General features: G+C 47.3%; 4 protein-coding genes across 4 annotated transcripts; 1 reads left to right on the top strand and 3 right to left on the bottom strand.

Moving 5' to 3' along the window:
- Window positions 1-399: 399 nt before the first annotated feature.
- On the bottom strand, window positions 400-2,448 carry TRUGW13939_06812 (uncharacterized protein; the record flags this gene model as incomplete). The annotated part of the gene is made up of 3 exons (XM_035489956.1): window positions 400-871; window positions 924-1,959; window positions 2,031-2,448. 3 exons carry the CDS (start codon window positions 2,446-2,448, stop codon window positions 400-402), a joined length of 1,926 nt encoding a protein of 641 aa, XP_035345849.1.
- A 2,962-nt stretch (window positions 2,449-5,410) lies between these two features.
- Window positions 5,411-7,279, bottom strand: TRUGW13939_06813 (uncharacterized protein; the record flags this gene model as incomplete). Its single annotated transcript, XM_035489957.1, has 6 exons — window positions 5,411-5,823; window positions 5,888-6,226; window positions 6,335-6,889; window positions 6,943-7,062; window positions 7,110-7,175; window positions 7,243-7,279. 6 exons carry the CDS (start codon window positions 7,277-7,279, stop codon window positions 5,411-5,413), a joined length of 1,530 nt encoding a protein of 509 aa, XP_035345850.1.
- Window positions 7,280-8,652: 1,373 nt separating this feature from the next.
- On the top strand, window positions 8,653-9,639 carry TRUGW13939_06814 (uncharacterized protein; the record flags this gene model as incomplete). The annotated part of the gene is made up of 3 exons (XM_035489958.1): window positions 8,653-8,737; window positions 8,817-9,389; window positions 9,440-9,639. 3 exons carry the CDS (start codon window positions 8,653-8,655, stop codon window positions 9,637-9,639), a joined length of 858 nt encoding a protein of 285 aa, XP_035345851.1.
- Window positions 9,640-10,633: 994 nt separating this feature from the next.
- TRUGW13939_06815 (uncharacterized protein) lies at window positions 10,634-12,105 on the bottom strand (the record flags this gene model as incomplete). The annotated part of the gene is made up of 3 exons (XM_035489959.1): window positions 10,634-11,381; window positions 11,444-11,813; window positions 11,877-12,105. 3 exons carry the CDS (start codon window positions 12,103-12,105, stop codon window positions 10,634-10,636), a joined length of 1,347 nt encoding a protein of 448 aa, XP_035345852.1.
- Between the last annotated feature and the right edge of the window lie 2,178 nt (window positions 12,106-14,283).

The following is a 14,283-nucleotide window of genomic DNA, read 5'->3' on the forward strand; positions in this document are numbered from 1 at the left end:
CTATTCGGGACAAGTTAGAGCTGCAGTTTTCTACTTTAATATTTCCATTTATTTTCTCTCCAATGTGCGTTTCTCTGTGTGTGTTTCCCCCCCTCTTCTTTCCACATGCCTTTTCTGGTTATAAAACCATGCTAAATCTAACAAATCCTGAAAAAGGATAGTCTTTGAAGTGTCTAAACTACATATTGAATGCTTAAATGTCCAAATGTTTTTTATTGTTGCCGCTATATGTATAAAAGCATCATGCACATGCACTCCCAAAGCCTAATAAGTCTAACAATCTGGGGCTGATTGAACTAAGTATTCCATACTGGAATATAAAAATGAAAGAAATAATGCAATCTGTAAAAAAAAATCGAAAAGAAAAGTTATGTTTCCCAAATCAGAATATGCGCCAGTTTAGTCAAAGTGAATTCTCCACAACTCTCGGTCAGCACCACCCTTGAAGTCACTGCGAGTGTGCATGGTCAAAATATTGTCGCTAACCAAGATGTCACCCTTCTGCCAGGAGTGGTAGTATACCACGCGGCGATCGTGCAGAAGGTTGTCAAGAACCTTGCATACATCGGCGGAGGCTTCTGGACTCAATCCATCAATCGTAATGTCTGTAGCTTCGAAGTTGGTCTTGCTTGTGGGCCATGGCTCGTGATACCGTAGGCAAGGCTTGCCAGTCACAGGGTGGTCTTGGACGAGAGGAAGCCCGTGAAGCTTGGTGCTGTCAAAAGACGAAGTGCTGACAGACCAGGTGAGAGTCTTCAAAGTCTCAACGGGAAGGTGATCGGGAAGATGCTTGAAGACGAAGGTAGAGGTAGAGAAAAGAGTGAAGCCAGTGTCAGAGGGAGAAGGAGTCACGGATGTGAAAAGCTGGAATCTATAATGGAATGTTAGATTGTATTTCATGAAATAATCGAGTAGTGACTTACCGTGGTGGGTTGGGGAGCTTATACGTAGTGCCGTCTTCTCTGGTCATATCCATGGTCTTGAATAGACCATCGAAGTGGAAAGGCATCCATTCAGCAGAGAGGACATTGTTAAGACCCCGAGTATCAGCACCACGGTCCTTAACCTCCAGCAGAATGCCGAATTTCCATGGAAGAGGTGTGCCGAATTCTGACGCCTTGGCAAGATACCTCTCACGGTCCCTAGAACCAGAGAAACCACGAAGAAGGACAGGAGAGTTAAGTTCAGAGAGAGCGCGAACTTTCTGGGCGTCAATGTTTTGCATTGAGAGGGTGTTGTGGCCCTCAGCGGGCTGAATCATCACACCGGATGGATAGACGGGGGTAACGTTAATAGCGCCAGTACTCCAGTTGTACAGGTCACTCTTCTCGCGGAAATACGAGGGTCTTCCATCTTCGTAGACAAGCTCCCACTTAGGGTCATCGCGGAAGGTCTGGGAAAGGTTGGAAGTCACAGTACCGTCGAGACGGATACCAAGGGTACAGTGCCACGGGGTAGTGTAGCTGGAATCGGTAGGCAAGGTGCTGACCGAGACCTTGTTCTGTCCAGTCGAGGGGTGGATGGACAGACGGACGTGGCCTCCAAACTTTTCGCGGACGGCGCGAGCAAAGGCCTGGCCACGGACAAGCATCTGTTTGGCAATGCTCTCAGTGCCCTTCTTGAACTTGGATTTGGAAAAGCTGTCGCTGACTGGATATGTCTCCGCAAGATCAGTGAACAGGAATTTAAGGTATCCACGATACGTGAGGCAAACGTCCTCATCTTCGGCAATTCTGTCAGAAACGTTCCAATCCTTGCTGCTAAAGTTGTTCATGAGGCCAACACGGAAGTTCGTGGCGTTGGCAACGTATGAAACTTCATCAAGGCTCTGGGGTACCGACATTGGGACAAGGTCACCCAATCGAGAGAATCGGATGTATTCAAAGCCCTTGGTCTTAGCAAGCTCACGGAGGGCTTCTCCGTAAGCCCACACATCAGAATCAGGGACACTGAGAAGGTCTATAGGAATCGAAAATGTCAATTATGACAGAACTTTCTCGTGATTAAATCAAAGAAGAAAAAAAACCTACCATTGTACACAATGCCGTCCGAAATGATAGTCAGTTCGGCACCAGGCTCATAGACATCTTTGATAGCGGCACAAAGTCCGTTCAGGTGGGCAAGAGCAAACTCCTCGGCCTTGTCAGGGAGACGGCCAAGAACCTTAATCTTGGTGTTGGGAGACTTGAAAGGGAAAGCAGGAAGTGCCATCTTGATGGCCCGGTTGGACTTGACATGGGTGTAAACTTGTGTGAGCCCGGAAAGAAGACCTATATCGGACTGCAGGCCTTCTGTGCCACCCCGCTTGTTCTGATACCGGTAAATGACTTCAATAATCTTTGTGGAGAGTTCAATAAGGTTGTGGTCGACGACACGGCTAGAAAAAGGAAGGGTGACGTGACCTGGAGTGCCTCGGAGGGCAGACTCCGTAACCAAAGGGTCCATCATCTTTAATGAGGTATTGAGAGGTGTATACAAGGAAGAAAAGCTTCGATGATGCCGCGAGGCAACTAAGAAAGGCAATATATATTCACAAGGTGGCCAGGGAATAAGGTTGAGACTGTACCAAAAGACAGGCGTGTCTTTGAATCTGGCTGTATGAAGAAAGAATAAGTTAGACAAGATGGACCGGAAGGAGTCTCTTTAAGTCTGGATAAAGGAGGCTTGTATCTCCCCCTGCCGCCCCCAGGGATCCATTCTAAATGCTCGAAAAGAAACAGGTCTGACACCCATACGAGCCTAAAACGTTGCATGCTAACGAATCAGGGCCTGTTGGCGCCATGCCCCGGTCTTTGCCTGGAAATTCCGGCTGTGTAAAGCGGTTACGCCGACGGCCACTCACCCACCTTGCAGTAGCCATCCTGCTCCACAGAGGGCGCTGATACGCTGGTAGCCTGGTAGGTAAGTCAAGGATTATGCTGACAAGGTGTGTGGCGATCAAAGTTTCAAACCTGGCCAACTTGGTCGAGATCTGTAAACCACAGCACCAAAATAGTGCAAAGTCTCTGCTTATCACCGCGTGGCCCGATAGGTAATCAATATTCTAGAAATATTTCCCCTCGTATCAAGGAGGGGAGTAAAATTTAACGCACAGCTCGTATTGATACGACCGCGCCAAATGGTGTGAAAACGCAGGCAAAGAAAAGGGCCTCTCTCATTCGTGCTTCTAGCAAGTCAACGCATACAAGACCAACATTCTCTCAAACTAGTGAATACTTGGTATAGGTGATATGTTTTGCCTCTGCTGTAGGCTGTATTGGCTGACTGTTACAATACGAGATAATTTTGTTATTTCGTTTTTAATTTCTGTCATCCATGGCTACCATCTGGGCCTGGCGATCATTCTATAGCTTACCAACGTAAGCTGATGCCCTACCGCAATACTCTATCCGGAACGAGTCGCGAGGAATAGGTCCTTTCTTGTTAAAAAGGAGAAATATGCGGCTAATTTTGACTTGCAAGACCCACTATTTATTCATGTAGTCATGACTAGGAATAGAGGACGCAGTACGTACACAGTAAGAGCTCCGTACGTTAAAAAAATTTCCGGATCTTCGACACCGTGTTAGTAAAGTTTGCCGAAACTGAATGAATGCCCTTTGGTCTGTGCCTCGTAATGGGCTTACATTATGGGCACCGATTAGTGTGGTATTTTGTTTTGAAACAACACTGGCCCCAACCGTAAATGACGTTGTAAATGTGTTTACATTACTCCGAATAGAATACAAAGTACCATTAGTATTTATTAGCAGTGGAAGTTCTCGACTCCACCGAGGCTATCCACGGATAATTATGCATGTGCTTAGAAGAGTCAGAGTCTCATAGAGAAAGAGAGAGTTTACACGTCTGCTGCAACGCTGTTTCTGTTGCCATCCAAAAATCTCATTTTTCATCCTGAGTAAGCTTCAGGGTTCGTGAATCAGCACACCTGATGTCAGTGATAGAAAGTGGGTATGGCACACGTTATCCTGATGGGCGTCACATATTATTTACTTATGCCCCTAAGCCTGCACGGTAGTCCCATACGATGCTTTCTAACCGAATGCCTAGATTGCTATTCTCAGCAGATGCGTGATATTCTGATTATATAACAGCAGTTGAGAGCACGTAATTGTTATGGAGAGACGCGCGTGTAAGAATTTCGAGATAAGGAACATAGGGAGCATTGTTTTTTACGCGGTGTTTCCTACCGTCAAGTAGAAGGAGTAATAACATATATATGGCTTGAGTTTGTTTAATATAATGATCATGAATAATGATGGAGTATCAATGATGAGACTAGGATTACACACCTCGGGCAACAATAATTTCCAACTTGGATTTTAGCGTGGACGTCGGCTTGAACTCCACTGGAGATGTCGGATTGAGAGCTCTGCGGGATATCCTTTTCCTACATGTAGTTAGATACAATACCATTGGTGGGCTAAGACTATATAGAAAATCTGAGTGAATTATTTTGATTTACATTATTGACGTCCAAGTCAAGGTTAGCGACTAGTGTTTTACGAGAAGCAGCTTTTCAGTTTTTCCAGTTGGACAGCACCGTGAACCACCCACGCCCATGCTCAATGGCAATGATACGAGCCCCAATGGGGAATTCCTACGGCAAACCAGGCATCAATAGTAAATGGCATCCCAAACTGTCACTCACGTCGCCAGCAGTTACCAATCGCCTTTCTTCGAGATGTACAGTCGAGGGTCCCGTCGAGGCGTACAGGGAGAAACCTGGACCAATTATCGCCAGTCCTGTCAACTGAAATCCCTCTTTTTTCCCTTGTTTTTTCCTTTATTTTTCTTTTGCCACCTATCCGAATGACTAGCTTTAGGCGTCGTAAGTACTCAATACTAGCGGCGGTCCATGTAACGCATAAGCACTAATGGTAAGGTGGCGAAACGCGTAACTATGGCTATTACAGACTTACGGTTTCCATGTGGCTGCTAGTGCTATTACAAGGATCATTGCTAGGTCGGGGCCTGCGGTCTACCTTAGTGGCTTAGCCTAGCCTCTTGGGGTTTACTCATCTGTCGGTCAGTGCGTCGGAGGAGGATCTGTTTGCGAAGCCCCTAGCTGTATTTTAATGATCTCCTGAAGATCACAAGGCTAAGTCTGAGTAAGCACATTGATAATGGACCCCCCTTGATTATTGGCTTATCTAAGATACGTAGACGCTGCCAGTCTACTCTGTACTCTACATGCTCAAGTCTTCAGAAAATTAAATTACTGTTTAATTACTATGATTCCATGTGGAGCACGGAGTACCACCGGGCAAGTAAACATTGGCAAGACCGAAGCCTTTTTTGTTGATTACTGTCTCATCTAATAGCCATTCTCATCTAATCACTAAAAAGAGTAGTCTATCTAATCGCCTTGTTCTGTTTCTTTTTGTCTTTTTGAACGTTTCCCCGCTTTCTAGTTGGCAAATATCTCTGCCAGGTAGTCGGTAGCACCAGTCACAGTGCCAGCGTAAGCCAGGTACATGTCCGGGCGAACGACAACAGCAAACTCTTCTCCAGATTTGACGATGTCAGTCAGGTAGGTAGACGCACTCTCACCGTTGAGATCGGACTGCTGGCCGTCCACGTTGGGGACGAGCTTATGCCATGCCACGAGGTCGTTGAATTTACCAAAGTTACCACCGTGGTCGCCAGACACCAGCACGCGGAACTTGCCATATTCAACTACCTGGTAGAACCACTTGCCATCTTCAGTACTTCCAGGGACCTTAACCTCAAAGTCCGGGCATGGGCAGCCGGCCTTCCACAGGCCGGTTTCCGACTCGCGGATGACCGGCGACTGCAGGTCGTCGTAGGTAATACCCATACCTAGTTAAAAACATGTCAGAAAGACCAAAGCTCTACCGTATTAACCGAAGAAGACCTTTCTCACCAGTGATGTACGCGGCATTCTTCTCGACGTTGCCGACGTATTGAGATGCCTCGTGCTTGGTGTCTCGGACCAGCCGGGCAGCGACGGCAACGACGTTTTCAGCCACCTTGCGACGCTCCACATCGAAACTCTGGAGGATCTTCTGAGCCGCGCCAGGGGCTAACCTGTCGCCGTGCTTGAGAATGTAGGCCATCCGCCATCCGAGGCCGAAGGCGTCAGCGAGGCCGGTGTTAAGCCCTTGACCACCGTTGACTGAGTGACAGTGAGCAGCATCACCGGCCAGGATAATCCTTCCGCTACCATTACGGGAGATAAACGTCTCGGCAACTCGTTCCTTGACTGGTATTGCCCTTAGTTAGTGACCGTGACCAAAATTATAAGTCAAAAAGAGCAAGGAAGAAAGACAAGTCCGATGTATGCACATCGGTGGAGCAGGCTAGTTCATACCTTCAAAGGTACTAAACCATTCCTTCTTGGTAAATTCAACACGATATGGGGCCAGGTGTTTCTTGATCGACTCCTTGGACCTCTCCTCGTTGATCTCGCCGTCCAGCAGGATGTAGAAACGGCACATATCACGCTCTCGGGGAATCCATGCTACGCGCGATTCGCCGTTGAGCTCAAAGGTAATGATCTCGGGGCAGCGAGGGAAGTCACTATCCATAAACGTATCCAGGACAGCCCAGGTCATCTCGGGCTTCGTGCCCTTGAATGGAATGTCCAAAGCCTGACGCGTGGCAGACCGGGCGCCATCAGCAGCAACGCAATACGTAGCGTGCACTATGTGGCCGGATATGGCATACACATCAACGCCCTTTTCGTTCTCGCGAACAGACTCGACCGGTTCGCTGAACACGATCGAGTCCCCAAGCTCAGCAGCAAGGATCTGTTCGACGACCGGTTGGCCAATCATTAAAAAGTTCTTGTGCAGGACGTGTTCAAGCTTCTCCCACCAGTGGCTTTGACGGGAGGTGAACTTTCCATCTGCAAAAATGGAGCTAGCTACGAGCAATCGTTAGTGGAGGATGCTCAGGGTTTCGTATGTTCCGACTTACTATTGCACTTGAGGCCCTGGCTGCTAAGGGTCTCCAAAATGCCTACAATCTGGAGATACTGCTGCGACCGGGCGTTCAGCGCATCAGCTCTGCCGAGTCGAAGGGCCCGAGGCTTTCCGTCTATCTGGGGTTAGTATGGTCAACAACTAGGACAGAACTTGGCTAACCGAGCACGCAGACTGAAGCACCCATTCGCTTCGCTAGAAGGGCGGTCAACATTCCAGTTGGGCCACCTTGAAAATAACATCATGTTAGGACCGTTCATAGCACATCAGAGAGGGGCAATGGTTTCTAGCTTACCGCCAACAACGGCCAAATCAACGGTTGTCTCTTCCATGATAGTTATTCTTCTCAATTGGGAAAAATGTGCGGAGGGAATAATCAAAGTTCACACAGAAAAGTTAAGGATTGGATGGCAGAACTGCCACGGGCCTACATGTGCTCAGGATGTCAATTTTATACGTCCAAATTGGATTGGAAATTTGCTTAGTGACACCTGGACACCGGTCCGATCAATGAATGACTACGTAGTAAAGTAAACGTGATGGGCTATGCATGTTCGCCACTAGACCCAGCCCTCACTCCTAGTCTCTTACATGCTAAAAACTGACACAGGATGGTGGGGGCTGCGACATAATCGCAAATGTACGGCCATTCACTGCTGGCTGCTAGCCATCGTGGCGGCGAGTATACACATGTATGTAATCCACAGAGAATAGCTTTACCCGATACCGAGTACGTATACGGAGTACATACGAATACAGCGCTCGTATTCGAAACCGAATAAGAACCTAATAATAAGCACCAGTCACTATGACCATCTCACGTACGGGCTTTGTAAATTTCGTGCCCTAGATGTGGATGCCGCGGGTGATCTGTGGGTTAAGTCAGGTCAGCACTAGATCTTGGTCCCGTATCGCTGCTGGTGGCAGTGCCTTAGAAGCTTGGAAGCAACATGAACATGAGATCATATTTAATCTAATATGCTTCGTCAACAATACCATCCGCCGATGCATAAGCACTGAAGTTGCAACGCACACTCGGACTCGTATATAGTATTATGTCAGCTCACAGACCCGGGCCCAAAGAATGAAAATGGATAATGACCAAGAGTCTCCGTCGCGTGTTACTCGGGGATCCCTTCAATTTCATGATTGCTATGTAAGCCGGCTTACTCGGCAATCCGACCTTGACATGAGTCAGAATCGTGAGCGCTAAATTCGTCGGAGCAAAAAGGAGGAAAAAGCCGCGAGAACGACAAACAAGCATCGAGAAGTTTTATCATAGACGGCAATTGAAGCCAGTCAATTAGCCTACAGGCTAGTTAGTCTACTAGTTACACATCAGCATTACCTTACGCCAAGGCAAAGCTCACTAAGCAGGGCCCACCGACTGTAAACTACTTCCCGAATTGGGTAAGGGATGTCGAATCCTCTGCCCACGTATTATTCGCGATACAGCGGGGTGCGTCGCGTCGGCCAACATCGAGGTGAGAAGAAGAATCCTTTCTGATTCATCATTTTAACCGTTAGCTTCCTCGCTCTTGTTCGCTTTTATATCGTGCAAGATACATGCTCAATTGTTCTGTGTAGAATCCTATATCGTCTAAGCACGCTGCCCATAGGATCTTTCCTCATTTCAGGTTGTCGAGACATTGTTCACCTTTTTTGAGAAGCCGGATAAGAAAAAGAGAGAAAAAAAAAAGACAAGATGGCGGTATCAACAAAAGCGATCGAGGTTTCCGAGCTTTTCAGCGTCAAAGGCCTCATTGCAGTCATTTCTGGCGGCGGTTCTGGTAAGGATTACGGACCTTGTCCTGACGCAATTTCTTTGCACGAGCCTTGACTAATACTATCGCCAACGCGCGCACTCAGGTATTGGTCGCATGATTACTCGCGCACTGGCAGTCAATGGTGCTGAAAAGGTCTACATCCTGGGCCGTCGTCTGGCTGTTCTGGAAGAAGCTGCGCAACCTTTTTCTGGGGTCGTTATCCCAGTCGAATGCGATGTGACATCCAAGGAATCCCTCCAGACCGTCACTGACAGGATCACAAAGGAGGCCGGATACATCAATGTTCTCTGGTGCAACTCAGGAACCTCTGGCCCCGAGAGTCCGGAGTTGAATAGCTCGTCCACCATCGACGAATTCATCGAGTACAACTGGAGGCACTCATTCGAGGACTACGCCGAAACATTTCGAGTCAACACTGCCGGCTTCTGGTACACATCTATTGCGTTTCTTAAACTCCTTAGCCTGGGCAACGAAAAAATCCCTGGTCTGCACAGCCAGATCATCTCGACTTGCAGTACCCTTGGTTTCGGGCGGTTCGCCGCAACAGGGCGATTCGCCTATGGTCAAAGCAAGGCGTCCCAGATGCACATGATGAAGCAGCTGTCCACACATCTGGTGCCTTACAATATTCGAGTCAATATGGTTGCTCCAGGCCGTGAGTTTATTTTTGTTTTTCTTCTTCAGACACGAACTAACAACATTTAGTCTTCCCCACCGACATGACTTCATCGATGACTTCCACCGGCTACGACGTTTCAAAGCTGATCCCGGAGGGAAGAGCTGGCTTAGAAACAGACATCGCCGGCGTGGTTCTTTTCCTAACAAGCAAGGCTGGCGCTTACATGAATGGCAATGTCGTGGTCTGTGATGGTGGACGCTTGTCTGTTGTCCCTTCCACATACTAGTCTGAAACCTTGATAACATAAAAGCTACAATGTAGACAGAAAATTGTGCGGTTAAATCTCATAATTAAGTACAATAGTCAAAGGGAAACCCTACGTTTACCATACACGGCCTTCACGACCAGGGAAACCCCGTAAACCCCAAGTTGTAGAGTTCCTTTCACCGGACTCTAGACATTAAACAGGTGCCACTTCATTTTTCTTGATTTGCACCTTGGTCGTAGGTAAAGCCCTTTATCGAATTCTGCAATTATGAGGTAGTGAGACTTGTTCTCCTCACCCTGGTGACAACGCAAGATATTACCCGAAATCGTCTCCGTCTCCCTTTCCGGGTCTTGGTCGAGCAGCAGTTTACTCTATTCCTGGAAGTTTGAACTCAACCTCTCGTTGTTGATTTTATCAGTATTGCCGGCACTGGTTGGTGAGGACATGCTTCGACGATAACGTCATCAAACTTCACAATGATGCAGGACCATTGTCCTTCTCAAAATTCCCAAGTCGAATTAAGATTATTTAAGGTCCCTGCTCGGTGGCTCAAGCCTAGTGGGCAGCATCAGGTGAACTAATCTTTGACGGGATTCTTATCTATCCACTGAGAGGGTAATGTTCCGAGGCTTCAGCGAGGGCCGAAGTTCAGCATATTCGAGCTGACCTCATAGTTTCGAGAAAAATGTCGAACTTAATGATAAATTGATGCTTTGTATTATTTCCTAATCTCCAGAAAGATCGAAATAGTGTTTTTCTTAGGATGATGAGTCCCTTTTTTTGGCCAGGCAGTGAAAATAACTTGGCATATGCTTAATGTGGATCACGTAACGACCCAATGGCCCAGTCAATGTAAATTATGCGTCAAAATGCGTGCCGAACAACGAGCCAAAGTCGTGGATGGATCATTGCGCCAGGATACGCATACACTGAACGATGTGCTGTATGATGATGGGATCACCAGAGTGCGACGACCTAAATAGTAACGTTTATTTTCAACTCGGCAATCGTCTTATGCTTTCGAAAGCAACTTCCAGTTCGTTTTAATGCCACGCGACAAAGACATAATGACGAATCCCACAGCAGTCGTCGCGCCAGTCCAGACCCAGACTGCGGTGAACCCGCCTCTTGTCTGCAATGCTCCAGCAATTGGAGTGCTGGGCAACAGTGCAAAGGACAGGAAGCAAAAAGCCATGCCCACACGGGTACCGATTAGTTTTGGGTCCGGGCATAGTCTGATGACAACAACAGGTTGCAGCGCAAAGACAGAACCGGTCGAGAAGCCGTAAATTGCCGCGGTCACAATGAGGCCAGGTAGATTGGTAACGCCAATGAAGCCGAAAGCAATGACGAAGGTCACAAGGTTCATAGCCAAAAACATATTAAAGGGTCCGAATCTGGTACTGAAGAAATTGGGAATGATCCGGCCCAGAGCCGAGGTTAGATTCATGATGGCAATAATATAAAAGCTCAACTCTTCGCCGGCGATGCCGCTATCGAGAGCAAAACTCTGGACGTAGAAGAACGGGGTGAATACACCTAGTAACATGATAAAGTTGCCAATTAAGAGGACAATGAAAGGAAGGTCACGGAAAGCAGTTGTATCGACGGCCTTGCGGTGCGATGCTGGTTTGCTGCGAGGTCTAAGCGCGACGACGGGGATAATGAGAGTCCCCAGCGAGATAAATCCGAGGACCCTGACAGCCCAGCCAAAACCAATACTGGGCTGAAGCTGGCGGAATGCAATAGGTAGGACAATACTGGAGGTTAGATGCGGATTAGAAGAGAAGGTCAGCCATAAAGGTGCCTGTGAAGAACTTACCCGGCAACACCGCCACCGGATGCACCAATACCGCTGGCCAGCGGGTATTTAGTGGTAAAGTGCGTGGACAGAACAGTTGGTCCGAGAAATGCTATGAAACCGCCGCCAATTCCAACACACAGGGACTGGGCAAGTATAAATTGCCAGTATTTCTTGCAGAGACTTTGCATTATGATCCCGAACACCACCATGAACGAGCCTGCGCTGACGACATATCGATAGAGACCAGCATCGTATAACGGACCGGATAGAGCAGTGGAGAAGAAAATGAGAAAACTTTGGATAGAGCCAATGATGGATGCTTTGGAGGGATCATATCCAAGATTGGACTCGTAGTATGTCTGAAAAATACCATAACTAGAAATAATGCCTAAGCCAGAAATAACCTCATGTCAGTATATAATCTGACCAATGAAGTCAATAATTGGCTTACCATATGTGTTGAAATATAGGCAAAAGCTACAGACTACTTGGATCCAGGCAAAGAAGCCGCCATTAGGGCGTGTGTCGGCATTCTGCGACGGTGGCGGTGGTTCGTTAATCGCCGAAGGAACCTTTTCCGACACTCCCTGGAGCTCCTGCGACTTCACCACTTGCTGCTGACTGCCATTGAGCCTATCCTTGTGTGATTGGATGCCCGGTAGTACGTCAGTGGCTGTCATGGTCCGATGCAAGGGCGCGGGAATCTGGAGCCGGCTGTGCGTGTTTCTCGCCGACTTGTCGGTGTATTGACGCAAACAATGCTTAGTTTGAAACCCTGCAGGAGAGGAGGAATCAATATTAAATGTTTCAAGACAAAAGCTGCTCTTGAAGCGAAGGTGGTCTAAAGAGTATTGTGACCAACGGAGTGCGGCAACCCTAAACTAGCAATTCGCAGTGCGAACCTGAATCCGGCCTGGTCATGAGCAGATTTCAAAGTTATCACAGACAGTGTTGAATATTTTAATTAAGCCATACTTTGAGTGCGGAATTTTTTAAAAGATATACATCGTAAATGGCTACTTTAGACTTTACATGTATTCAATATTGAACGATGGGAATTAAAATACTGCGTGGCCAAGTCAATATTGAAGGCTTGGACATTCATAATGTTCTTGCATACATATTACCTATATCGATATATTGAATCGATACTATCTTCATAAGTAAACATCAACATTCAAGAAAAAAAGGATATGATTGGCCAGATGACATCCATTGGGGGGCCGACTACCATATGTCTTTTCAGTGTTTTCACACGAAGGGGTGAAAGGGTACTCTATACTCCGTACTCCGTTCTCCGTACATGTGTCATGTAGTATCGGCGCCCGAAATATCGCGCAATTATCAAACGAAAGACAAAGAGTTTGATTGGATGCAGTGGGTCGCTGTTGTTGGGCTAAAAATTTCTGTTCGTAGCATTATAATATTATGCATATCGCCAGTCAACGAAGGCGACTATAGTGAAGACTATTCGACACTCCACCCATGAGACTCGAGGGTCGAGACCGTACACGGTGAGAGTAAGCCCAGTCATGGCTATTATTATTGCTGTTCATCATAATCCTATTGATTACGTCGGAATAAGAGTCTTGGCACTACTAGAAGCGGAGGAGGCGTTCCACTGTTTGGCGACGGCCCGGATTCTAGCGCTGTTATAAATACGAACACTTCAAAATGTTCCTGGGCGAAAGAGATCTGCGCCGGTGACTCCGTAAAGCTTGAAAATAAGCTTGATATATTTCCACGCTAGAAGGCCGGAAGTGGGTCCGCCATTATAGTACGGGGTATGTTTCGTATTATACGGATTACTAGTGGGTAATGGGGTGTAACGATTACATTACTGACTAATAATTGTGATAAATACTTACAATACGAGGTGTACCGTAAGATTAGCGTAAGCCAAGAACTGGATCCTTTACATAATAAGGATACGGGGTAGCCACCGCATGGACTCAAGAGGCTCGCCGCCCCGCAGCGGGAACGACCCACAACTCTACGACCGGGCTCCACCTCATGGAGCGGCGATACATACAATCTCACTCACTTTGGGCATTGAACAGTGAAAGATTTCTACTCAACCCACCCAAGATCTGGGCCCAGCATAAGCGCTTAATTATTATACGCATGTCCGCACATCGTACGGAATCCTATTTGAGCCAACATACGGAGCCCGGAGACCGCCGTGCTCGTTCAGGAAGCTTTCTAATCGTCCTAGCTCAAGGAATCAGTGGAGGGAATAAGCGAGACTCAAGTTTGAGATTCGGAAGCCGCTTGCTGACCGATATAACTGGCTACCTTTCAGCATTGGCGTAGATAAGCAATGCCTCCATCAAGCCTGGAAAGAAACCAGCTTTGCTTGAAGAATCCTTCGCGCTCAACGTCTCGTTAGGTTTACTATGTAATTTCCTCCTCGGACCAAACGTCAAGATCTAGTCGCAGCCAGAGTGATTCGACCGCCGTTGTCGTTATTTCGTCTGACATAATCACAAGTACTGGTGGTCTCACGACGCATGTAATTATTAGATGGGTGGGGCCACCTGTGTTTACGACGATCGGATACCCCAGTAGTATTGATAAATTCGTAATACTCACCTCCACTAGTCGAAGAGCTTTTGTGGTACATCGTGTACTTCCTAGCTAGGGGTAATAGTAGTAAACTGGTCTGTCACGGAAAAAATTTTCCGCTTACCTTTCGAGTCTTCCACTCGTAATTTACCTAAATGGACCCGGCTGTGTATGGGGCTAGGACAATGAGCTATTATTGTCACCATCCGTGACATGGCAATCATCCAATCTTACCAATGCGTTTGGTGAGACAATGATTACACCTGGAAAACTTGCGGGTTTCCCGGTATGGC

This window comes from Talaromyces rugulosus, chromosome IV, assembly GCF_013368755.1.
Source record: "Talaromyces rugulosus chromosome IV, complete sequence".
In the NCBI taxonomy this organism is placed as follows: domain Eukaryota; kingdom Fungi; phylum Ascomycota; class Eurotiomycetes; order Eurotiales; family Trichocomaceae; genus Talaromyces; species Talaromyces rugulosus.